Here is a 23,130-nt window from a genome sequence, read left to right as displayed (position 1 = left end):
GCCCCTGAATTAGCTGGCCCTGCAGAGATCAGCCATGGGTGGGCGCCCCGGGGAGAGGGGCAAGGCGGCCCGGAGGGAGACGCGGCCCCCCTTGCGGGCGAGGACCCCCACTCCCGGCCCGCCTCAGTTGGCCCTTGCCGCTTCACCACTGGCCCTCTGGAACCGTGGCCACTGCCACCTGTCTCCCCCCAACCCCAGCCACCTGCTCTGGGGACAGGCAGGTCAGAGCAGCAGCATCTTTGGCTAGGAGGACATTGCCTGACGACCGTGTCCCAGAGAGGCCGAGGACGGCCAGGCCCACCGCAGGCTGCGGAGCCGCGGCTCCTTGGCGCTCCTGGCTAGCACCTACTCCCGAGACACGCGGGGGACACGGGACTCCCGGCTCATCGAGGGACTCACTTCTCCTGGAACTGGAGGAATCCGGGTTTGACCTGGGGCTTGGCGTTCTCTAGAGAGGTCGTTGCCAAGGGTGAAGTGGGCAGGTGAGGCACAGACGCTGGAATCTGAGGCATCTGGGGGATGGTGGAAGCCAGCTGCTTCCAGGCGAGCAGGGTGGGGGTGGAGGGCACAGCGGCCAGGCTGGGGGTCGGCCCCTCCAGAGAGGCGACCGTGGCCGTGGTGACGGGAGGCGCTGGAGGGGAGGGCGAGGGGGCCAAGCAAGGTTTGGTCTCAGCAGCCGAGGCTGGGAAGGAAGCCTCCGCGTTTCCTTTCACGGCTCCTCCCTCCGTCCGGAAGTGGAAGCTGCAAGAGGCAGAATGGGTGTCTCAGGTGGGGCGGGGAGGGGCCCCTGAGCAGGTTGGCCCTTCCGCAGAAGCCTAGGGGCCCCGTGTCCCCATCTCATCCCCAAGGCCAGTTCCCACCGGCAGGGAAGGCCTGAGACAGAACTGTGTCCTCTGGTCCTGAACTTGGGCTCCTGGCTCAGTCCTGACCTCACCTTCCTACTTGGGACCTTCCTGATGCGTCTGTCCCTAGCCCCTCCCTGCTCAGAGGGGGCCGGGGGACAGTGAGCCCTGGCTGACAAAGCCCGCCCTTCCAAAACCTGCTCCGAAATTTAAAGGTGGGCCTCAGGGTCTGCGGCTGGCGCCTCTGCAGACTGGTCGCTGAGGCTGCCTAGCGGGGAGCCTGACCCGGGCTTCGGGCCTGTCACAGTCTGCTCCAAACGCCTCTCGTTTCTGAGTTCAGTTACAACGGGCAGCTGGACTTGCCACTGTTCAGCTCAAGGGGCTTTACAAACATCCGTATTTTTAGGTCATAGAGAAGCTATACATTCAGTGCTTCAGCTTGAAAGGGGCTTCACCGAGGGTCCCTGCCAGGGTCAGGGCTGGGTCTCTGCAGCCGGCACTGTGGGGGGCGCTGCGGTGGGGGGCTGAGGCTGCCCGGGGCTGGGCACACTCAGAGGGCCTGGCTGGGGGTGGGGCAGGAGGAAGGATGGGGAAGGCAGCGCCTCCTGAGAAGCGGCCCAGCTTCCTGAACCTTCTCTGGTGGGAAACGACCACGGATCTCGCGTGGAAGGCAGGGAGCAGCCTGTGTCTCCTCCGGCCCCACCCAGCCCGGAGCCCAGTGTGGATCGACAGGGCTGAGTCTAAAGGGGCCCCTTCCAAGGACCCCAACTCACTTGGCATGCTTGATGGCCCCGTCCAGGGTGCTGAAAAGTGCGCCACATTCCTCCACCACGCAATGGAAGTGGGCCTTGTGAAGGAAGTCACACTGGGCATCGCAGAAGTCCTTGGTACCAAACCTGGCCAGAGGGGTTGGCTGGTCAGAGGAGACGCTGGGGCTCTGGCGAGGCCGGGGTGTGTGGTGCGTCTGGGCACCAGCCACCGGCAAGGGGGCCCGGCCCCTCCCTCCCGCTTGCTTGCCCTGCCAGGCCCTCACCTGCGAAGGTACACCTTCCAGGGCTCTGACGGCTTCTCCGGGACCAGCGCCTTTGCAGCCTTGCCCGGGAAGGGCAAGGCCTCCATGGCGGGGCTCCCCTCTGCTTCTGTCTTGATGTTCAACAGGCTGCCATGGGGGGGGTTGCCCTGAGACATCTGTGGGGAGGACAGGGGCCAGGCTTGGGGCTGGGGGACCTCAGGACACAGCCAGCTACCTCGCGAGCAGCAGCAGCAGCAGCAGCTCGGGGCCACTTGGGCCTCTCACCACCGACCAGAGTGCAGCCATGCCGGCAGCAGGCAGGACAGGAGGCCGGGCCCCGTGTGGCTCTGGCTGTAGAAGGGCCCTGTCTGCGTGGATGCTGCCCGGCCTGTGGCACAGCCGGGGCTCCCGCTCACGAACCCAGCGCTGCCAGGAGCCGGCACGCAAGCTGAGGCCAGGCTCAGGCTATGGCACCCGCCAGCCCAGCCTTCCCCAGACTTCACGGCTCCCTGGTTATTTTCCTGCCAGGTTTTCAAAAGAAGAGCAGGAGGCGGAGGGGTTGGGGGAACCCCACGAATTCCTTGAGAACAAGAGAAGGCACACAAAGGAGGAGCAGAGGGGGAGAGGGGGAGGGCGGGAGGCTCTCGGGGTCAGATGGAGGCAGCTGGGAGCTGCCGGGCGGGGAGGGGGGCCGGGCAGAGGCTGGACCAGGAGCGCGAGGGGCTGCAGGGGCAGGGCCTGAGGAGGAGAAGGGGGCGCACGGAGCCAGCAGGGGAGAGAGGGAAGGAACAGGGGCCAGGTGCGGGGCAGAGGGCAGAGGGCAGCGGGAGGCTCCTCCCCAGCCCAGGGCCCCAGCCCCGCGGGGTCCGGCCCTGGCCCAGTTCTCTCCTCGACAGTCACTTGTGCTCGGTAACCAAATTAATCTTGCTGTAGTCAAATTTATCATGTGAAGGGGGAAAATATATTTGAGATGATGTATAATTTACAAAGACCCTGCATTATTTAAAATAAATATTCCGGAGCGACCTCTGCGGAAGGCGTCCGAGACCATTACTCAACCTGAGAAGTGGGAATGGATGCTTGGCCCCCACTTTGGTCCCCCTCCCCCACCCCTTTTTAAACAAACAAAAATACATATATACAAAATAAATAAATAAATAACATTAATAACCAACAGCGGAAGAAGTTAGCGGCTCCAGAGGAGCTTTTGGAGCCTCCGTCTGAAGGGAGAAAAAGGGTGTCAGAGGCTGGAATATATTTCTTCAGCCAGTTCATTAAATTAATTTGTAAGCAGTGGCTCTGAAATTATATCCGATGAAAAATGGCCTCAAAATTTAAATGGTACAAACTCATCTTATTAGAGGCAAAACATTAAAAAACAAACACATCCCCCCCACCCCCCAGCACGACTTTAATTTCTCTGGGTGGGGGAATGGGAGGCGTGTGATGGATGATTCTTACCTTATTCATAAGCGAGGATAAAAGAGATGAATTTGCCGGGACTGCGTGGCCATTTGATTCATTACTGGAACACACAAACCAAGGGGCTTCAGCACAGACGCCTGTGGGACGGAGCCCGGAGCCTCGTCCCTCCCAGCCTAGCCCCGGGGCTCCGGCCAGCCTGCTCCATCTGCCTGGGCAGGGGGTGACCCCTTGCCAGGAGGACTCGGCCCCTGTCCCCCGTGGGGCCTGGCTCCGAGGGGGCTGCCCCCGACCCTCCTGTAGGGGGCGGGGAGGCCCCGCCCGGCCTCACCTGGGCTCCTTGGCAGTCAGGTCCACACTGCGGTCCTGGGAGGCCTCGAGGGGCCCTGGCGTGCCAGTGCTCTCGCCAGGCTCCTGCTTCACCGGGGCCGAGGGGAACCTGGCAGGAGTGGCCTGCTGCCCATTTCCTACGGGGAGGGGAGGGAAGATGGCGTGAGAGGGGCCGAGCGCTTCGGGTTGGGCATAGACCACAGGCCCAGCAGGGAGGGCGGCGGGCTGGGTGGACTGGGGCCCCTGGGGAGCCCTGGCTGCTGGTCAGCGGTTCTCCCCACTGACATGATCGCCTGTGACGCTCACCCCTGGGTGGCAATTCTTCAAGTGATAATTATTGCAAAATTATGTCAAAGTTGTCCAGGCTCAGGGCCTCCTGGATGAGAAGGGCGGGAGGCTGGTGGGGGGGCGCTGGGCCGGGCGTGGGGGCCCTTCATTTTCTCCACCAACTGTCACAGTCAATTTGTGGGGCTGCCGCTTAGGCTTTTATTAAAGACTCTGTTAACGCTGAGAGAAAGTGGCAGATCTAGACTGGGAGCTGCGCGCCCCCTCCGCAGGTCCCCATCCCACTGTTGCCGGGGCGACGGCCCTGCCTTCCACTGAGCATGCCTAGGAGGGGCATCTGCCGGGTCAGGGCTATGGAAGCTGACAGCCAATCAGAGCGGTTCAAACTATGTGACCTCGCCCGTCAAGCTGTCCAGGGCAGGGACGTGAGGCCGGGCTGGACCGGGGCTTGGGCAGGCGCCGCCAGGGTGTGGGCGTGGGGGGAAGGCTGGAGCAGGATGGACGGAGGGTTCGGGAGGCCAGGCAGAGCAGGGGCCAAAGAAGTTGCTGACAGGAACGTGTCCACCCAGCCTTTCTCCATAATCCCCAAGTGACTGAAATATTAATCTGCCCCCAGGCACTGCAGCTGACAGAGAGCTGCTTCACAGACAGCAAGTGGCATTTTATTAAAAAGTAAAGGAAAACGAGCCCTCTTCCTCTTTGCCTGACCTTTCTTTTGGGGAAAGGAGATTCTTCGGTTAAAAAGGAAGTACTTGGCAGCCTGGCTGCCGAGCCCAGTGTAGCCTTGGAGGGCCCTGCAGGCGCCTGGCCAGAGGGGTGCGGCCCCGGGCCTTCCCCGGCGTCCCTCCCAGGAGTGAAGGTGGGTCTCTCTGAGCTGCCAGCTGACAGGAGTGGCCCGCTGGGGACACGACAGTTTTCAGAACTCAGAGTGTCCACATTCTGGCAGCTCCCCAGAGTCACCTGCCCGAGGTCCCCAGGGAAAGAGGGCTCGGCTGCCCTGCCAAGCCCTGGCAGCCCTCTGGGAGGTCTGGGTCACCGGGACCCGCGGTTATGGCCGGCCTCAGGACAGTCTCGCGGGAAGCAGGGCGCACAGGCTCAGGAGCCGGTCTGCTGAGCTCTGCTTCACTGCTCTGCCGTCTAGCTCTGTGCCCAGAAACAGCCTACCCACCCCCCGCGCTGCGCCATCAGCGCCACAAGGCGGGACTTTTGTCTGTCTCTTTTCTTGCACGTCCCCAGCACCCACTCGGCGCCTGGCCCTCAGCAAGCACAGGTGGTTGCCAAACGAATGAATGAAGTGAGCCGGGTCCTGGACCTGGGGGCCCGCCTCACGCCAGGTCCGCGGAGGTGGGGGAAACAGGAGAGGAGTGGGGTAAACGGAAAAGCCCCCAAAATTCCAGACAGAAAAAGCAGAAACACTTTTAAAAGAGCAAAAACCGTGTGAAAAAGGAGGACTGGTCCTCATGGCGAGCCAGCGGGGGACAGAGGCGTGACCGGCTCCACGGCCCCCACGCGGGAGCCAATGGTGCGGCTAAAATGAAGGAAATTCCAATGGAGTCCAGCTCCTTGGTTACACTCGCTGTATTTCAGCCCCTAGCCGCCACATGGGACTTGTGGCTGCCACCATGGACCATGCAGACAGCACGTGTCCGTTGCTGTGGAGAGTTCTACCAGACGGGCCAGACCGAGAGGCCAGCCCGCAAAGGGCGCCCTCAGCCCCGAGGGGCTGTCCAGGCACGAATCTCCCCGAGTGTCCCCAAAGTGCCGCCACCTGCCCCTGGGCTGGACTCGCGCCCCCCAACCCAGTCTCTGGCAGGAATCCCTGGGGAAAGCCGGGGCAGCTGGCGGTTGCCTGGACGCACAGCCACGCCAGGAGGTCAGGACTGCTGCCCCCACGTCACAGGTGAGGGGGCGGGGCCCGAGCTGCCTGGGGTGGGCAGGTCGGAATGGGGAGCCCCAACAGGACGTAAGCCGGAGGGCAGACAGAGACGAGGTACAGAGGGGGATGGGAGGGGAAAGGGACTGCGGTGCAGGGAGCAGGAAGCGGCCTCTGCCAGACACGCCCCCACTCTGCCCTGCACCCCGAGACCGAGGAGTGCCTGGGGTCTGTAAGGTGCGTGCTTCCTGGGCAGGGCCCAGCCTGCTCACCTGGATCAAAGGTGGCAGAGGGCTTGAGCGCGGCCGCGGCCAGCCTGGCCATCATGGGCGAGATGAGGCCCTTGCTCGCGGAGATCCTCTCCATGATGGAGGCAGGGGGCACCGAGACAGAGGTGGCGGCGGCAGGGGCTGAGTCACCAGCTCCCGAGACGGCCAGAGCGGGCGTGTCAGGGGTGGCTGAGGCTGCTGCCCCTGATGACATGGCACCCAAGAGACCAGGGGTGCTCACGGGCAGGGAGGCGCTGCCGCGGCCCGGAAGGATGGGGAAGTACGGCGCTGTGGTGGGCAGGCCTGAGTTGGAGAGGGCCAGCGCCAGGGGGATGGAGCCAGGCAGGCCCTGGGACAGCAGCCCCGAGATCTTGCTGTTGGGAGGCTTGGTGGCACTGGGCGTGGCCTCGGCAGCGGTGGCCGTGGCGGCGGCCAGGGAGGCGGAGGACTGCTGGCTGGTGGGGGAGGCGCTGAGGCTGGAGTTCTTGCTGCTCAGGGCGGAGAAGTCCACCAGGTCGTCGTTGCTGGACTCCTCGTGCTCGGTGTCCTTGGCGCCCAGCAGCGAGGGCGGCAGCCCCAGCACGCCCGAGGAGCGGATGTGCCGGCGCTCGTGCTTGCGCTTGTGCGAGGTCATCTGGCTGGTGGAGGTGAAGGTGAAGCCGCAGCCAGCGCGGATGCAGTGGAAGTGGTTGGTGGCCTTGCTGTACACGCAGCCCTCGTACTTGCACTCCTCGTACTTGTAGAACTTCTTGAAGCCGTCCTTGGCGTAGGCGTCATCCTTGATGTGGTAGCTCTTGTGCTTCTCGATGTCGCACTTGTTCTTGAAGGTGAACGTGCAGCCAGGGCGCCTGGATGGGACATCGGGAGCCTGTCATGGGGCCTCGTAGGGCCAGGAGGAGGCCCTGCTTCGCTCCCACCAGGGCCCAGGAGGTCTGGGCCTCCCATGGAAGACTGGACCATCCCTTGGGCCTGGTCCCGGGCCTCCTGTCCCTCCCCCGGGCCAGGGAGCCTCGCCCGTCAGCCTCCTGGTTACCTGCAGTGGAAGTGTGTGGTCTTCTGCCCGTAGAACTGGCAGTCGGCCGTGCCGCAGTCCTCAGTGGCTCGAAAGCGCTGGAAGCCGTCGTTGATGAGCTGGGTGTTCTTCTTGTGGAAGTTCTCGTGCGTCATCACGTCTGATGTGCTCGTGTACACCTTGTTGCAGCCCACCTGCAGGGGCCAGGACGGCAGTCAGGGGGCCGGAGGCCAGGCCCACCGGGGCTGAGGTCAGCGTGGCGGCCCCGGTGGATGCAGCAGGGGCTCCCGGGCCTCCGACCACTGACCGCCCTGCTCAGGGGCACCCCTGTACCTGTGAGCACCCCACTGGGGGCGCCGGGACGGCCCGCTCAGGAACCGTGGGAGAAAACCCCTGAGGGCCTCCAGGCCTGGCCTGCCTGTGCTGAGGGTCTGCCTGCCTGCAGGGGCCCAGGACAGTAGCCTGCCTACGCGTGGCACCCCTGCCCCGCAGGGGGTGGCTCTGGAGTCCCAATCTGTGGCTCTGCCTCTAAAGCCCCTGGGGTGGGCAGGGCTGGACCCAGGGCCTGAGGTCACCTTTAGCCCAGGCACTCGCGCAGTGGACGGGTCTTGGCACAGGGCTTTCCCCACCCACCCCAGCTGGGCCAAGGCAGGCAGCGTTGCCATATTGAGTAAAAACCAGTGGAATCTGAGCACTCCTGAGGGCTGGGCCGTGCCAGTGTCTGCACCATCTCAGCGCCCGGAGGGCGAGCCCCCCTCTCCTCCTGGCCCAGGTTGTCTCACGGAGCCCATAACAACCCCCTGACAGATACCGGGCGAGGCACGGCGGCTGCTATTCACAACCCAAAGTTGCTCCCCCTGGACCTGACACCTTGAAAAAGCCCAGACTCTACGTGGCATTAAAACAAAGAATTAAACAAAAACCTCCTCAGGAACCATTTGCAATACTGCTCTTGGTGTTAAAGCCTGAAAAATGTCGGTCTGTATAAACAGCCCGCTGAGCTTCACCCACACCAAGTATGGCCATGGGGAAGGCCCCGCCCTGGCCCACCGGCCTCAGCCCAAGCCCGAGCCCCCGGGACTCTGCACGTGCCTGCCATCCCCCTGTCCTGCGACGGGAGAAAGGGAGGCTCCCGGTCAGGGAGGGCAGCGCCAGCCCTGGGAGGGGAGCGGGGGGTCGGGAGCGGGCGGAGGTGAGGCACCTGCATGCAGTGGTAGTGGGTGCTCTTCCCGTTGAGGTGGCAGCCGTGATAGTAGACGCTGCAGTCGTCCAGCGGGCTGAAGCGCATGAAGCCGTGCTGCAGGGAGTTGTCCCGCTTCTTGTGCATGTTGTAGTGCCGGATCACGTCCTGCTTGCTCGTGAACCGCTGCGGGAGAGGGCCGGGTTGGCTGGGGCCTGGCCTGTCCTTAGGCCGAGCGCGCCAGGCCAGCTGCCAGCCCCGGGGCTCTCTGGTCTCCCTATACACAGCCCTGCTGGGGATCGGGGCTGCCCAGGCTGCTGCAGGGCCAGCACACAGGACCTTGGCAGCAACAATTCCAAAGGTTCCAGAGCCACAGGCTCTTCCCTGACCTTGCCCCAGGCTCCCAACCGCTGCACCCAGGAGCAGAGAGGATGAACTGGACCAAGCCTTTAAGGGGGGCCTCTGACGGTGACCCCTCCTTTAGCCTCGTGCCGCCTGTGGGCTGTGCCACCTGGGCTCCCTGGTGAGACGGGGGCAGCCCCCGTGCAGGCTGCCCCCACTCCCACCACTTGCCCTAGCGCTACGCTCACCAGCGGGCGGCTCTGAGGGTAAATGACAATCCACCTGAGCTTCCACGTTACCATCTATGAAATGGGGCAGTACTGCCAACCTCCCACGGACACTGGGAAGACCGATGAGATGAGGGCCCTGGGCTGTCTGGCGCAGTCCCGGTGCCTGGCTGATTCCAGGGGGGGGAACCGGAACGAGCATCACCAGGACGCAGATGGCTCCCGACCCTCCCGGTGCCTCATGGGCAGGAACCTGGGAGCGTGGACAGGCTGGTAGTCTCCCCGAGTTAAGTTCATGTGGCCCACGCGGGGCTGGGCGTGCGTCCCACTTCCGGGAGGCCCTCTGCCGCTGTGCAGGGGCGGGCATTGCCCGGGAGCCCTTACCTGGTAGTTGCATTCGGGGTCGAGGCAGTGGTAGTGCTCGCGGTACTGGTAGGCACAGTGGATGTGGCCGCAGTGCTGGCTGCCCGAGAACCTGCGGACGGGGGAGGGCTCAGACCTTGCTGGGGGCCAGTCCCGGGGGTGCTCCCCAGGGGCCTTGGCCCAAGCAGCCAAGAAGAGTCTATGCCTACGCCCCAGAGAAGGGCTCTGGGCCCTGTGCAGGAGGTAGGATGTGCGGCGGTAGAGGCGGCGTGCTGGGGTGATGTGGGAAGGGCCTGAGGAGGCCAAGACAAGCGATGGAGCCCGTCAGGAAGCCCAGAGGCACAGAGCGGCAGACCCATCCTGCCTGCCTGGGGACTGAGCTCCAGGTAAAGGCACAGAGGCCTGGCGCCGCCGTGGCGAGGAGGAAGCTGGGGCCAGCCAGAAGTCCGAGCGGAGAAGGGGCAGAGACCCAAGATGGGACGGGATGGGACGGTGGAGGCGGGCGCCCCCGAGGCGGCCCAACCGCCCTCCACGCAGGTGCTGCCCGCCGCCTGGCACTGGGCCAGCTGCCCCTGGCTGAGCCGGCCCAGGGCTCTGCTGCTGAGCAGTGTTAGAGGCTCTCTCTGTCCTAGGCTTTCCTGACACTTGAAACAGTGCAGAGTTATGAATTTTTAAAACGCAGCATCTGTTTGGTTTCCTGAGGCAGGGAGTTCACTCTCCAGCCAGCTCCGCAGCCGGGAGCTCCAGCTGCCTGGCCACTGCCCATCTCCCCAAAAACGCCTGCCTTCCCCTGGCCCCGAGGCTGGGGGGCGTAGTTCCGGGGCCTCTGGAGGGTCCCCCGGGGAGGGCCTGTTGCGACAACTGTGAAGAAGGTGGCGGGCGCAGCCCCCTTGCCTGGCTGGGAAGGCGTGAGCCTGGGGGACAGAGTGAGAGGAAACCCCCTTGTAAGGGGACAGCCACTTGCAAATAAATATTTAAGCTGAAGCTGCCAAAAAGGCCATCTGCTGAGGCACTAATAATAATGATAATAATAATAATAAAGAGAGCAGAGCAAAACTGGAAAGACAGAGAGAGACGGGGGAGGCAGATGCGCAGAGAGGGATGGGGGAGCCTGGAAAATCAGCAGAACGACAGCTGCCGGGGCACGACCCCCGCCGTGTGCCGCCCGGCCCGGCGCCCTCGGTGGGGGCCTGTCGAGGTGAAGGTCCTTTGCCTGCCCACCCGCTCACTGCCTAAGGACGGAAAGGGGCAGGGCTGCAGTCAGGCGCACGGGGTCAAGGCCTGGCCCGGGGGCCCACGGAGGCCACCTCCCCTTCTCATTCTGGCCGGTTCCACGGTGGCCCACACCACCCTGGGGTCCCGTGGGAGCTGTGGAAGGGCGCCCTGCACCCACCTGTGACTGGGTCCTGCCACGGGGCCCCCTCAGTGCCCTGTCCTGCCTGGGATACACGCTGCTTAAGGGCATGTGGTCTGGACCCGCCAAGGGGGCAGGGCCTCGGAGACAGGGGAGAGGGCAGGCCCTCGGAGGGTCTGGGAGCAGGAGTGTGTGGGGCGGGGGAGGCAGCAGGCACCTTGGCATGGGCAGTCGGGTGGACGTAGGTCCCGCGGCCCCCAGGCATGCCTGGTGCCCCCCTCCTCTCTCCACGGCAGCCTCCTCCCGGGGCCTACCTGGCAATATATTTCTGGTAAATGTTTACATCTTCGGTGACAGCTGGTTTATCTGTGGGCAATCCGTTCCTGGCGAGAGACACACAGGGCACAGCCGATTAGCGGACGGGGTGGCCTCGTGCCCCGGGAGCGTCTGGGGGCAGCTCCCTGCCCTGGGGTTCTGGCCCTTCCTTCTGGTGGTCGGAGGCAAGATCCCTGGCCGACGTCCGGCACAGGTCCTGTTAGCTCAGCTCCAGCAAGGGTCTTAAGCTGGCAGGGTTGGAGGGCTGCTGGTGCCTTGGGCATGGGCTGGGCCTGGCCTGACTGGCCTCGGAGGCTGGGGACTGACCCCCTCGCACACGGGGAGTCAGGGGCGCTGGCTGAGGAGGGTGCCCGGTATCACTGTGAAGAGCCCAGGGAAGGAGCAAGGGCGGCGCCAGCAAGTGTGACCGGCAGGCAGAAAAGCCTCCCACACGGCAGAGGGCGGCTCCCCGGGCCCGCCCCCAGGTTTGTGGCCCATCTCCGGGAAGCGGGTCTCATTCAGCCCCACAAGATCTGTGGACGATCATGTTGCCGTTGCCCTGGGCAGTGGTTTTCAACCATTTTCATCTCAGGACACACATAACTAATCGCTAAAACTCCACGGCACACCGAAAAATACATTTTTTTCCTGGTCTGAGAATAAAATAGGTATAAATTGGTATAATTTTAATTCATTCACATGGGATGGCTATTGCTGTGTTGGCTGTTGTCATTTCTTCTGACAATCTAAGGAAAACGAGGTCAGTGCCCCTGACTCAATAGTCACATGTGTTAAAAATTCCCGGGGTGCACCGGCTGAGAATCGCTGGCCTAGGGGTTCGTGCTGAGAGCGCCCCCCCCACCCCAGCCTCCCACCTTCTCTTGCTACCTTCCCCAGGGCCCAGGCCTGGACCCGGGAGCCATGGCCACCAGCTGGGACTCCTGAACCCCCACCCCAGAGCAGGGTTCTCTCAGCCAACTACAGCCTGTCCCTGGCCTGGTGGCAGCAGGCAGGGAAAGTCCGTCACAGGCGAAAGGGGTGACGGTGTCCGTGGTACGTGCGCTGGCAGATGAGCGTGTGCCCAGACGTACCCAGTGTGTGCGAGCGTGTGTGCGCTGCAGATGTGCCGTGAGCAAGCCCAGGAGCTGCATATGAGAGGCCACGCAGGCAGAGGGACAAGGTAGGTGTGCGTGCGCGCACATGCGTGGGAGGGAGCCCATGCGCGAGACTCCGAGTGTGTGTGGGTGCAGAGCAGATGTGCCTAAGGTGTGCGTGCGTGTCCACAACCGTGAGCTGGGATGGCAGGGCAGCGGGCCTCGGCAGGGGGCTGGCGGCTGGGGTGGGGCGTGCCTTACTTGACAGTGGAGACGGTCCCCGTGGTGATGGAGTCTGTTTTGGAGAAGGTCGACTTCAGGTACTCAGGAGTGTTGAAGGGCAGGGAGGCAGGTGGCTCGGGCCCTGGCCCCGCGGCGCTGGGGGCACTGGGCACGCTGGCAAGGGGGGCAGGCGCGAGGCTGGGAGTGGGTGGGACCTTGGCGGGGCCCGGCTTCTGGATGGCCCGCACGTCGTACTTGGAGGGGCGGCCCACCTTGCCTGTCTTGAAGGCGATGGCCCCGCCCATGTCGGGGCTGCCCTCCCCAGGTTTGAAGAGGTGCAGGTATTTAACGTTCTCCAGGTCGTACTTGGATGGCTTCTTGTACGTGCTCCCGTTCTGGGGCCGCAGGTTCTCTCCCGTCTTCAGTTTCTGGATGAAGAAGTCGTACTTGGAGGCGCGGGCCACCAGGCCCTGCATGGGGATGCTGCTGTGCGAGGGCAGCGGCAGGATGGTGGCCTTGGTCTCCAGGTGCGCTGTGCTGCTGGGCAGCCGCAGGCCCGGCAGGGGGCCCACCGCCTCCTTGCCGGCTCGGTCCTCGGCCTTAGTGCCGTGGGCCGGCCAGGAGAGCTGCTCGCCCGCCTTGAGCTTCCGGATGTACTCCTCGTACTTGGAGAAGCGTGCCCGCTTGCTGAGCGCGTCCTCCGCGGTGGGCAGCGCCGAGGAGGTGGCCACCTCAGGGGTGGGGCCTGCCCGCAGCTTCTCGAAGCTGATCTTCCTGGCCAGCTCGTCCCTCGTGTTCTGGTCGTCATAGCCAAACATGCCAAGGAACTCGGTCATGGTGGTGGCCGCGTAGTCCCGCAGTGAGGAGGTCTCTCCTGGGACAGGAAGGAGAGGCGGTCACTGCTGGGAGGGGGCAGGGGAGCCCCCCCAAGCGCGAGAGCCATGAGCCCCCACCTATAGAGGGAGGAGGGGGCCCGTGTGGGGAGGGGGCGGAGTGGGACATGATCTATGGACATTTGGCTCACTTGTTAGGTTTTACGACTCTTAAATTAATTTGTTTAAAAAAAAAGTAATTAATACTGGGGTAAAATAAAACGAGTTCATCAATGCCAGGAAAATCAATTTCCTAAATGTTCTGGCCGATGGCTTTTCAGTACATTAAACAAAGTTTCATAAATGTCTCCGCTCTCTCGCTTTGGCCTAATATGAAAGAGAAGTCATTTTACTGGAAGTAAGGCCAGATCCCAACCTGCCTGCAGGGGTGGGGCTGCCTCCAGGGGCCGGGGACCGAGTGACAGGGGCCTGAGGATTGGTGGTCACAGGGCCCAGGAGCGGCAGGAGCCGCGGGGGGTGGGGTTGGGGGGCCTGGCTGGGGAGGACCTGGCCTCCGGGCCCTGCCCAGAGCCCCGGGTTGCTGATGGTCCCAGAGAGCAGGCTGAGGGGGCCGAGGTCCTGCTGCTGTGCTCGCCTGAACCTGCGCAGGGCCCCCACCCCAGCCGAGATTTACGCGGCACCCTCTGGTCACTCGCGCTCACGTGCAAGTGGGCCGTCCCAAGGAGTCAGGGCCAGAGAGGCTGCGCTGTGGGCCCAGGGCCGCGGCCCCGAGCGCGGCCGGTCCTCCTGCCCCGCCTGAGCCCACACATGCACACACACGCACCATCGAGCTCGCTCCCCGCTGCCTTCCCGACCTCACAGACCCGTGCACCCTAACCCCCCAGGCCCCGCGCCCAGCGCCCAGCCTCAGGATGGCGGGAGGTCAGACGGCCCGATGGAGACACCCCGCCTTCCACACACGACCTTCCACCCCAGCAGGCGTGCGGCTCCTTAGCACACACAAGACTTCCCGCACTGCACACCTGCGGACACCCACCCCGTGCTCCGCCCTTGGCCGGGGTGGGCGCACACGGGGGTTGAGCCCCGCACGGGGTCCAGGAGGGGTGCGTGCCCCACCTCACGCCAGAGCCAGCGCCAGACTGGAGGTCCTAACAGCACGGTGAGGGGGGCTGTGGCCAAAGGAGGGGTGAGAGGCGCGGGACTCGGGCAGGGGAGCAGGCGGGGTCTCCTTCCAATCCCCACTGGCCCATCGGGGGGCTCTCGGACCACAGCCAGGCGTGGCCTCTCAGAGCAAGGCTGGGCTTGGGCAGAAGAGAAAACCCAGTGGGGTGTGCAAGGACGGGCTCCGAGCTCCTGTGGGGTCGGGGAGAGCCGTCCCGGGGGCTTGCGTCCCCGCTAGGTGAGGAGGGGACAGTCCTGGGCGGCACCTGGCCCCTGAGGTAGGCAGAGAGACTCAAAGAGCCGACAGACAGCTGCTCCCGCCCGGTGGGGGTGGGGCAGCGGCCTGGGGGCTGCTGTCCTGACCTTACCACCGTGGGGGTGGGGCCCAGCCTGCGAGGAGTGGGCTCTCGCTGTTGGATTCAGTGGCTCAGGGACCAGGAAAAGGGGCTAAAAATAGCTGGAGGCAGCTGAGCCCTCACTATATATGGCAGAGAAACAGGAGGCTTTGAAGGGCAGGCGGCTCAGAGCAGGGAGGGGGCCAGGCGGGGGTCCCCGGGGCAGCCTGCGGGCCTGTGTGGCCCAGCCCCAGGGCCCAGAGGAGGCGGCCCACGAGTCAAGCCCACGGTGGGTAGCGAGGGCTCCGGCTGGCTCTGTCCAGGGCCCAGGGCTGAGCAAGCCTCCCAGGTGACACACTGCAGTCCCACCGGGCCTCCAACCAGAGGCGTGAGGTCTGGGGCCAAGGGGCCACCGGTATTTTCAGCTCCCCACCCCCCAAGGAGAGGAGGCCGGAGTAGGAGTCCAGTGCAGAGCAGGGTGAGGGAGAGGCTTGGGCGCTGAAGGGATGGCGGCCCTTGTCCCTGTCCCTCCCCTCCTCAGGCCCAGCGCAATCACCTTGTGTCTGGGACCGGCAAGGGCTTTTCCTATCAGAGGAAACTGAAGGTCACACTTTTCCTCATTGATCTTGCAATGTTTGTTAATTACTCTGTCACTGATGTGGCGAAGGATAATTAAACAGCTCTGTTTATATCTTATATGCATAATTATGTGGCTGCGCAGGGCTCCCCGCACAGGGAGGAGATGCGCCCCTCGCTACAGGGGGAAGGGGACAGGGGAGAGGGCAGGGGAGGCTCGGGCACCAGGCACAGGCCTGGCAAGGAGGCTGGGGAGCTGAGGAAAGGCCACAAATCCTGGGGTTCTGGTCCTGGGGGTGGCCCTGTCCCACCGGGACCCCAGGCCCGCCCTCCCTGGAGAAGGAGGAGCTCAGAACTGCTTGGAGTCTAAGGACAAGGAGACGCCAGAAAAGCCAGGCCTCAGCCACCCCGTGGACAAGAGGTCAGCCAGAGGGGCGTGTCCAGGGCAGGGGGTGGTAATGGGATGTTTGGGCTGGGCCGTCCTGTGGCCCCGTGCCTTGCCTGAGAGGTCCTGCTGGGGACAGCCAGGGTCCCTGGGAAGTGGGGGGGCGGATGGTGTGGCAGTGGGAGAGTAGGAGACCAGGCCTGTCCCTGAGCGCGCGGGGAGACCACTGAGAAGCAGCCTTTGCAGGCAGCCAGCCGGTGTGGCTCGGACGCACTGACCGCTGCTCCCCAGACACGGGCCTGGTGCTGTGCCCTCCAACAGGCTCCGCCCCTCTGGAGTGCGCAGCTGTCTGCCCACACACGGCCCGTCCGCCCACCCGCCTACCTGTCCCCGCTCTGTGGCTTCCTGAGGACCTGCTGTGTGGTAGGCAGCCCCCCATCCCCAGCCCTGCTCTCACGCTTGGGAAGATGCCTTCTCAGGCCCTTCCCTTCTCCACCTGGCCCTTCACCCCCACCTCTGCCCAGCCGGCCTCCCCATTCCCTGCTTGAGCTTGACCTCAGCCCGCCCTCCTCAGAAGTCCTCCCGGGGTCAGAGCAAGGTGCCTGTATTGGCCACGGGAGTGCGGGGGGCGTGCGTGCTCCGTGGACACACCACTCCCTCGCTGCCACCGGGCCTCCTCGCCAGGTCACGTCCCTTGTGGGGCTCCCAACACCCACCTGAGGCCTGCTTGGCGCCGGGGCCACTGTCGTCCTTGCAGGCCGCCCTGTCTGCGTCCTTCTCCTCCACCACGCTGCCGTCCTTGGGGGGCTCCTCGCTGTGGTCCTCCTCATCGCTGCAGCCCTGGGGCTGCACCATGTAGACACCCTCGGGCGGCAGCTCCAGACCCTCGCGGGCCGTCCGCCCCAGCAGGGGCGTGGGTGCCGGCTCCTCGCTGTACTCCCCGTTGACCCACTTTTCGATCACTGCCCGCCTCTTGTCTTCTTCGCTGCGGGGGGCCCGGGCTGCCCCCGACTCCGCGCCACCGCGCTCTCTGTCCTGGGGCCTCCGCGGGCTGCCCTCGGTGTGGGCGCTGGCCTCTGCGCCCTTCTCCACCACCACCTGGCGGCTCAGCTTGGCGCAGATGGCGTTGAGTTTCAGGCCGCCTTTGCGCTTGGCCGCCATCGCGGGCTTGCCTGTGGGCGGGTCGGTGCACCGGGTGCCTTCAGCTGTGGAGAGGAGAGAAAGGTCAGGGGCACGCGGGTTGGGCCGGAGGGGCTGCCCACCTCTGCAGCTGGGGCGGAGGCTCTGCCCCCACGTCCCCCAAGCCGAAGCTCTCCCAGGTCATGATTCTGTCACACTGCCCTGAGACCACCCGGCGCATGTCTGAACCCCTCACTGGGCTGTGTGCTGGGGGGGAGGGGGGCCAAGTGCCCCCGTCGCTCTCTCCCAGAGCCTGGCACCAAGCGGGGCGCACACGAGCTGGTTCAAGGAGTATTTTGCAAATGAGCGAATGGATATGTGACCCTTCAGACGCAAGAGGCTGTCTTCTCCCAGCACCTGGTTCCTGGAAGCGTTTCCTACACTTGTGTGGCCTTGGGCACCTGCTCTGACAGGCCGGCAGGCCAGGCCCCAGTCAGGATAAAGGGGGCGCGTGGGCTTAGGAGCTGGTCGGGGGGGCAAAGCTGGCAAGTGAAAACAGCTTGACCCCGCCCCACGGCCTGCTGAGGAGGGGGTGGCTCAGGGCCGGCAGCAGCGTGCCAACCTCCTGCCTTACTGTCCCAGCTGCTCTTGGTGGGCCCCCGGACCCGCCTGAGTGTCTCGTCCCAGCCGCTCTTCGGCCTGGCCTGCCCTGTCCCTGGGCCCCCGACTCCAGCCTCTGCACCCTGGAGAACTGTCAGGCCTCCTTTTAGGCAGCCTTCCGCGCCAGGGTCCTCCCGGCCCCTCACAGACTCTGTCTTGTCTCCTCGGCGATTTGCTACCACCTCCCCCTGTGTGCAGGCCTCGAGCAGGGCAGTCCGAGGGCGGAGCTCCTCACAGCCCCTCCGAGAGCCACTCGTCCCGCCCGAGGCCCTCACGCTGCCCTCTCTCCTCAGCCAGCTCCTGCAGCCCCGAAGGCCTGGCCCGAGAAGCCCACTTCCCAGCCCTTAGACGCCGCTGTTGCCGGGTCTTGTCCCTGAACACGACAGCCCAACACAGACACCCCACAACTCTAACGAGGCTGCCTGAATGCTAGCTGCGTCCGTCACGGCCGCTGAGCAGGCTGCCCAGGTCACCACACAGCCTGGGGCCTGCCACAAAGGCCAAGGAGGGCAGACACACACGCACGTGTTTATGGGTGCATCTGTCCGCTTGCCCATCCATCCATGAGTGAGCTACCCCTATGGTGTGTCCCTGTGGCAGAGCCGGGCAGGCGGTGGCCACGGCGCACATGCTCTCAGCTCACAGTGACTGTGCACGGGGAGCCCCGTCAGAGCTTCTCAATGTCAGGGCGCCCTCACATGTCCCCCGGCAGGAGTGGGTGTGTCCCAGTCTCCACGGAGGTCAAAAGGCTAAGAGAGGGAAGGCGCTGTGCTGTTCAGTCCCTGCTGAGGAGAGGCTTCACCCTAACAGGTCCACCCCCTAAGAGCCCCACCGCTAGAAGCCCGCCGAGACGCACAGCAGGCGGGGATGCCCACCCCTGTGCGAGCCCAGAGGCAGACGTGGCCTGAAACGTGGACGGCTGACCCCTGATATGGACGATGCCCGGTGGCCCCAGCCCCTTCCCGAGGCTGGCTGCCCGTGGACGGCCTCAGCTGCCCCGCAGGGGCCTGGCGATGCCCGCCCAGCCCAGCCTTGGGGAAGGGTCGGCCTGGACGCGCGGGCCCTCCCAGCCCCGTGGCCCTGCCCTGCGGGGCCCACCCTTGCCCAAGGCGGATGCCCACTCTCCCCGTGTTGGTCTGCATCTCCAAGTCCGTGCTGCCCGCACCCACATCTCCAAGCACCGACACGGGGCTCCTCCTCAAAGCTCGGTGGCAGGGCCCCTCATCACACACCTCACCCAACCTCCAGGCCAGCCCAGGCTCCGTGGCGCCAAGTCTCCTCCAGCTGGCCCAAGGAGAACAGAGCAGGCCTCACCTGGTCCCCTTTGTCCCCTGCCCTGGTGGGGAAGGGAAGGGTGGGCGTGGGGAAGCCTGCGCTATTTTTACTGGGAGGTAAGCAGCCAAGTGTGTATGGCAGACGGCAAGTGAATCTATAAATATTTATCCCGAGGAAGAGGGAAGCAGAAGCTCCCAGGGCTGCACTTGCTGCTGGTGACACCCCCTCCCTGGGCCCCCACCCATCCTGGAGCCTCCTGGCTCTTGGGCCCACCCAGCCCACCCAGCCCAGCCCACCCTCTCCGATCCCGGCCGTGTGCCTGGTTTGGTCCCTCCTGGGCCCCCACCAGCTGCAATGCAGCTGTGCGCCCAGGGCCCACCCCCAGCCCGCAGGCCCCTTTGCTCCACCTACACCCCCTCCACCTGCCCTCCAGCTGCTGCTCTGCCCCAGACCACCTGCCTTCCAGATGTTGCCCTCCCTCTGACTCTCCTGCTGGTACCCGCGGTGGGCGTGCAGGAGGTGTGTGGGCCTGGGGCGCAGGGCAGAAGGCACAGAGTGGCCTTCCCCAGTAAGTGGGGATAAGTGGGGACACGTGCGAGGCTGGGGTGGCAGGCGGGGGCGGGGGCGGTCAGAGCCGAGGTCCAAGTTGCCTGCCCGCTGCCCCCAGGGGGCCCTTCGGCCCTCCCTTGCCCATCAGGGCCCGGGGACCTGCAGACTGCCCGCCTTGTGGTCTGACCCCAGGCTCCCGTCCATGTAAACATTCCCTGACTTTCTTCCCTAAAATATAAACGCCGTGGCCAGGCCTCAATGGGAGGAAGCCATCCGTCCCCGGCCCTGTCACCGCCCCTTTCATCTCTCTCCCACCACCAGGCCGCCCGCTGCTCTATTTACACTGGGCACTTCCTCTGGGAACAATACGGGCCCGGGAGGCCAGCCTGGGCTGCAGGGTGGAAGGCGGGGGTGGGGGGACTCCCGTGCTGCCTGCCTGGGAAGGGCGCCCCCAGGAGGTAAGGGGCGGGGCAGCTGTGAGGGGCCAGTGCCTGCACATGGGCAGCGAGCCCGGGGCTCCCCCGGCCTCCGGCCCAGTGGCTCGGGGCGGCGGGGGCGAGCTGGGAGGCGGCATGGCACCGTGGTTACGGCCAGCTCTGGGGTCTGCCGGGCAGGCGCTCGCGGCCCCGGGGCAGGCTTCCTTGCCGTGAGAGGGCCACAGGGCTGTGAGGCGAGGGGGTGCCTGTCCCTGCCAAGCACAGGGCCCGGCTAGGACCTGGGCAAAGGCGGCTGAGTCCTCGGAGGGGCCCGACAGGCCAGTGCGGTGCCAAACCTGGGCACAGGAGCCTGAGGCCAGGGAACCTCACCTGGCCGGGGGAGGGAGGGGGCAGAGCAGAGGAGAGGAAGGAGGGCTGGCGGGGGTGCAGACAGCCCTCCCAGCCACCAGCGCCGCCCGCCTCGGCTCCCCAGTTCCAACCCTCCCCTCCCAGGACTTTAAGCTCGACAAGCCCCCCGCAGGCAGCTCTGGTCTCTGGCCGAGGGGATCCTGCTCATGGTGGGAAACGGGGCAGCAAGGCTGGACCGCCGCTGCCCCTCCTCAGGCCCTGCCCCACGATGCCTCGTGATGAGCCAGCATGGCAGATGCCGTCATTGTCCCATCTGAAAGGGGAGGAAGCTGACCCTGGAGCCATGAGGGTCCCCTAGCGCTGGAGTTCCCGCAGGCGAGGGCTCCGCCAGGTGCCAGGGCCTCCGTGACACCCTGTGAAGGCTGCTGGGTGGGCTCTGGGAGGTCCCAGGCCTCTGCGCCCGTCTCTCCCTCACCCCCACCGCCAGTTCCCCTAACATGGAGCCCCCTAAAGTGTTAACTGCGATGGGTAAAATGGTGCAGCAGATTGCTACAATAAATAATTTACTGATATTTATAAATATTCAAATCAGCCAGCTTCAGAAATCGAATGAAGGGAGGGTCTCAGGAGAAGGGCCCGCTCTGGCAGGAATCTCATCTCTCCCCCCCAAGGCTGGGGAAGGCCGGGCTCCCGCCAGTTCCGGGGGCGGGGCCCCGCGGCTGCACCTGGGCCGCTTGGCCTTCGCCCCTGGGGACGAGGTGTCGGGCGTGGACGGCCCTACCTTGGCGCTGGGTCAGGGCCAGGCCTTCCGCTGCCCTGGGCTCGGGCCACCGAGGCTCCAGCGCCTGGGGCTCAGGTCTCGGGGTCTGCTTGTCCTGCCTCGTCGGGGGACAGTCCCCAGGGGCTGGGCGGCCAGGCTGCCCCTCCCGCCATGAGTAATGTGTTTGGAGGCCGGGCGGCCTGTCAGCTCCCAGGCTCTGGGTGCTTTATGGGCTCTGCCTGGTGGCTCTGAACTCCCTGGTAGGAAATAAAGTTCTCCCTGCGCGTCCCTTCTAAACATTTCACTCAGTGGAAACGGTGTTTAAGAAAAATGAGGACATATTTCTTCCTAAGCATGCAGTGTCCCCTTTGGGCAGCCGAACGCCCGCTGTATATCAGGAGGTGGCGAGGCAAGGGCCAGGCACCCGCCCCCCGGGGTGGGGGGTCCAGGGCCTGCCCGCCCGCTGCCAGGCAGCTTGAGGACCACAGGCACCATGGGGTCGACTCTGGCGGAGGCCCCGGCCCACGCCCCCTGGTGCGATATAGCAGCTGGCATCCTCTGGGCACCGCCCTGGTGCAAGGGACAGTGCCACCTCAGCGCTCCCCCAACCACCCCACATGGCCGCTGTCCCGGCCTCGTTTCCACGTAAAGAAGCAGAGTCCAGCGAGGGTGGTGACTGTCCATGGTCGCCCGGCGTTAGTGCTGGAGCCGACTGCCACGCTGGACCCAGCCATCCGAGGTCACGGTCTGAGATCCCCCAGACCCCCCACAGCCTCCCACTCTAGCGGCAGCAACGTCAGAGCCTCCGCCCTGCCGCCCCCAAGAGCCTGAACGCGACAGGCCGCCGCCCCGGCGTGTGGGTGCTGTGCCTATGGTCCCAGAACACTCTCTCTGAACGCCTTCCACAGGCCAGGCCCTGGGCCGGGGCCTGAGGGTGCGATGCGGGCAAGACAGACTGATCCGTCACCGCAGCATGGACTCTTCCTCGGAGACGAGGGGCAGACGTTCACGTCTCGAAGCGCGAAATGCTTGCGGTGACGAGTGTAGATGCCACAGGAGCAGAGTGTGGATGGCACGGGAGGGTTCCTGGAGACTTCGGCTTCGCCCCCCATGTCCCCGCAAGCTCTCTGGGCGGCTCCACCGTCCCTCCCGCCTCTTCTGTCCTGCGCCCAGCACGCAGCCCGTCTCCATCCTAACAGCTCCTCCTCTACCTCCTCCGGTGGCGGACCCCTCCCGTAGACAGGACCTGCCCCCCGCGGGAGGGCATCCTTCCCTCTTGGGCCCAATCCCACGCCCGGCTCAGAACAGGAGGGCCGCCCATCTTTCACGGATGGCAGGCGTGGCCACTGCCTCCCAGGGCTCTCAGTCAGGACCCCTGGTCCCCAACAGCTCCACGCTGGGGGTGGGGTGCTGCTGGGCCCTACTTGCCCCCCTTTGTTTATTTATTTATTATGATTTTTTAGTCCAGTTAAAAGGTTTACTATCCAGACGCGTCTAAGTGGCCTCACTTAGCGTAAGTAACTCTATAAATCAGGGGAGCTGTTAGCATCCACCGCGCAGGCTGCCTATCAATCTCCCCCAGGTCACAGCCCAACAGGAAGGGGAGAAAAAAGAGTTGCCACCCAGGGGAGATTTAACACATGCCTGGCGCACACAGGGGCTGGGCGCGCGTGCACACACTCAGGCGCCTCTGCATGCGTACGCTCATATTATAACACACGTGCACACACACAGCCGCCCGGAAACCGGACACGCTGCCTGTGGACGCCGTGACGGAGCACAGACGCGGCTCCTGCAGCCCGAAGGAGGGGCCCAGCCCAGGGAGGGGTCTCCCCAGAGACTGGCTCACAGGGCCAAAGCTGCCCTGCCCGGTCCCTGTGCCTCTCCGTGGCCCCTGCCTCTGCCAAGCCCAAAGGGACCCAGCTTTCCCCTTCTGTGTGCCCAAGGCGACCACTCGGCAGGGGAGACGGAGCCCGGGAGGGGCAGGGGGCCACTGGCTGCAGGCCGCTGCGGTGGGTGTGCTTTCCTCCCAGGCCTCGTGCACCTGCCCACGGCTGGACGCACCCTGGACACCGCCCAGGACTCAACAAGGGCAGTCCGGTCCAAAGGAGCCGCCGCCGCGGCGCGGAGAACTCCGGAGGGCCGAGGAGAGGCGGGCGCCCGCAGCAGCCTGTCCACCGGCTCCCGCCTCACCCCCGGCGGGGCCCAGGCTCAGCAGACGGCAGACCCCGCCGGGAGCCGGAGTGGGGAGGCCACTCGAGAGCCCCCCGCGGCCTCTCCCGGCATCCCTTCTGGGTCCCCAAGGCAAGGCAAGGCAGCCCGAGGGTGGAGGACCCCCGGGCCCACTGCCTCCCCCACCTTGCCCCGGAGGCCTCCCTGGCTCACCCGCCGCATGCCCGCTGCATCTCCCGTGAACTCTATTTCTCTTTCCTCTCTGAAAACAACTGAGCTGTAAATACTGTTTAACCTTCTCTCCCCCTCCCCCCCACCCCCTCCCCTCCGCACTATAAAAACACAAATATGCCATAACTCAGCCGGCCAGGCCGCCCA

The 23,130-nt window shown here is 65.0% G+C and overlaps 1 protein-coding gene across 1 annotated transcript in view; it reads right to left on the bottom strand.

Moving 5' to 3' along the window:
- Positions 1–395: 395 nt before the first annotated feature.
- Positions 396–23,130, bottom strand: part of CASZ1 (castor zinc finger 1) — a 44,490-nt gene continuing 21,755 nt past the window's right edge. The window contains exons 3-14 of the mRNA XM_054579758.1: positions 16,149–16,637; positions 12,182–13,016; positions 10,826–10,894; positions 9,179–9,269; positions 8,247–8,411; positions 7,067–7,239; positions 6,037–6,881; positions 3,608–3,743; positions 3,316–3,379; positions 1,876–2,030; positions 1,616–1,738; positions 396–741 (exon numbers count right to left, since the gene is read on the bottom strand). Of these exons, the coding sequence (XP_054435733.1) occupies positions 396–741; positions 1,616–1,738; positions 1,876–2,030; positions 3,316–3,379; positions 3,608–3,743; positions 6,037–6,881; positions 7,067–7,239; positions 8,247–8,411; positions 9,179–9,269; positions 10,826–10,894; positions 12,182–13,016; positions 16,149–16,637 (3,491 nt within the window). The remainder of the gene's footprint in view (positions 742–1,615; positions 1,739–1,875; positions 2,031–3,315; positions 3,380–3,607; positions 3,744–6,036; positions 6,882–7,066; positions 7,240–8,246; positions 8,412–9,178; positions 9,270–10,825; positions 10,895–12,181; positions 13,017–16,148; positions 16,638–23,130) is intronic.

The sequence above is a fragment of the Pteronotus mesoamericanus genome, unplaced genomic scaffold (genome assembly GCF_021234165.1).
Source record: "Pteronotus mesoamericanus isolate MK-2021 breed Mesoamerican mustached bat unplaced genomic scaffold, CSHL_Meso_final contig_557, whole genome shotgun sequence".
NCBI lineage: Eukaryota > Metazoa > Chordata > Mammalia > Chiroptera > Mormoopidae > Pteronotus > Pteronotus mesoamericanus.
This window is presented reverse-complemented; position numbering and strand designations above follow the sequence as displayed.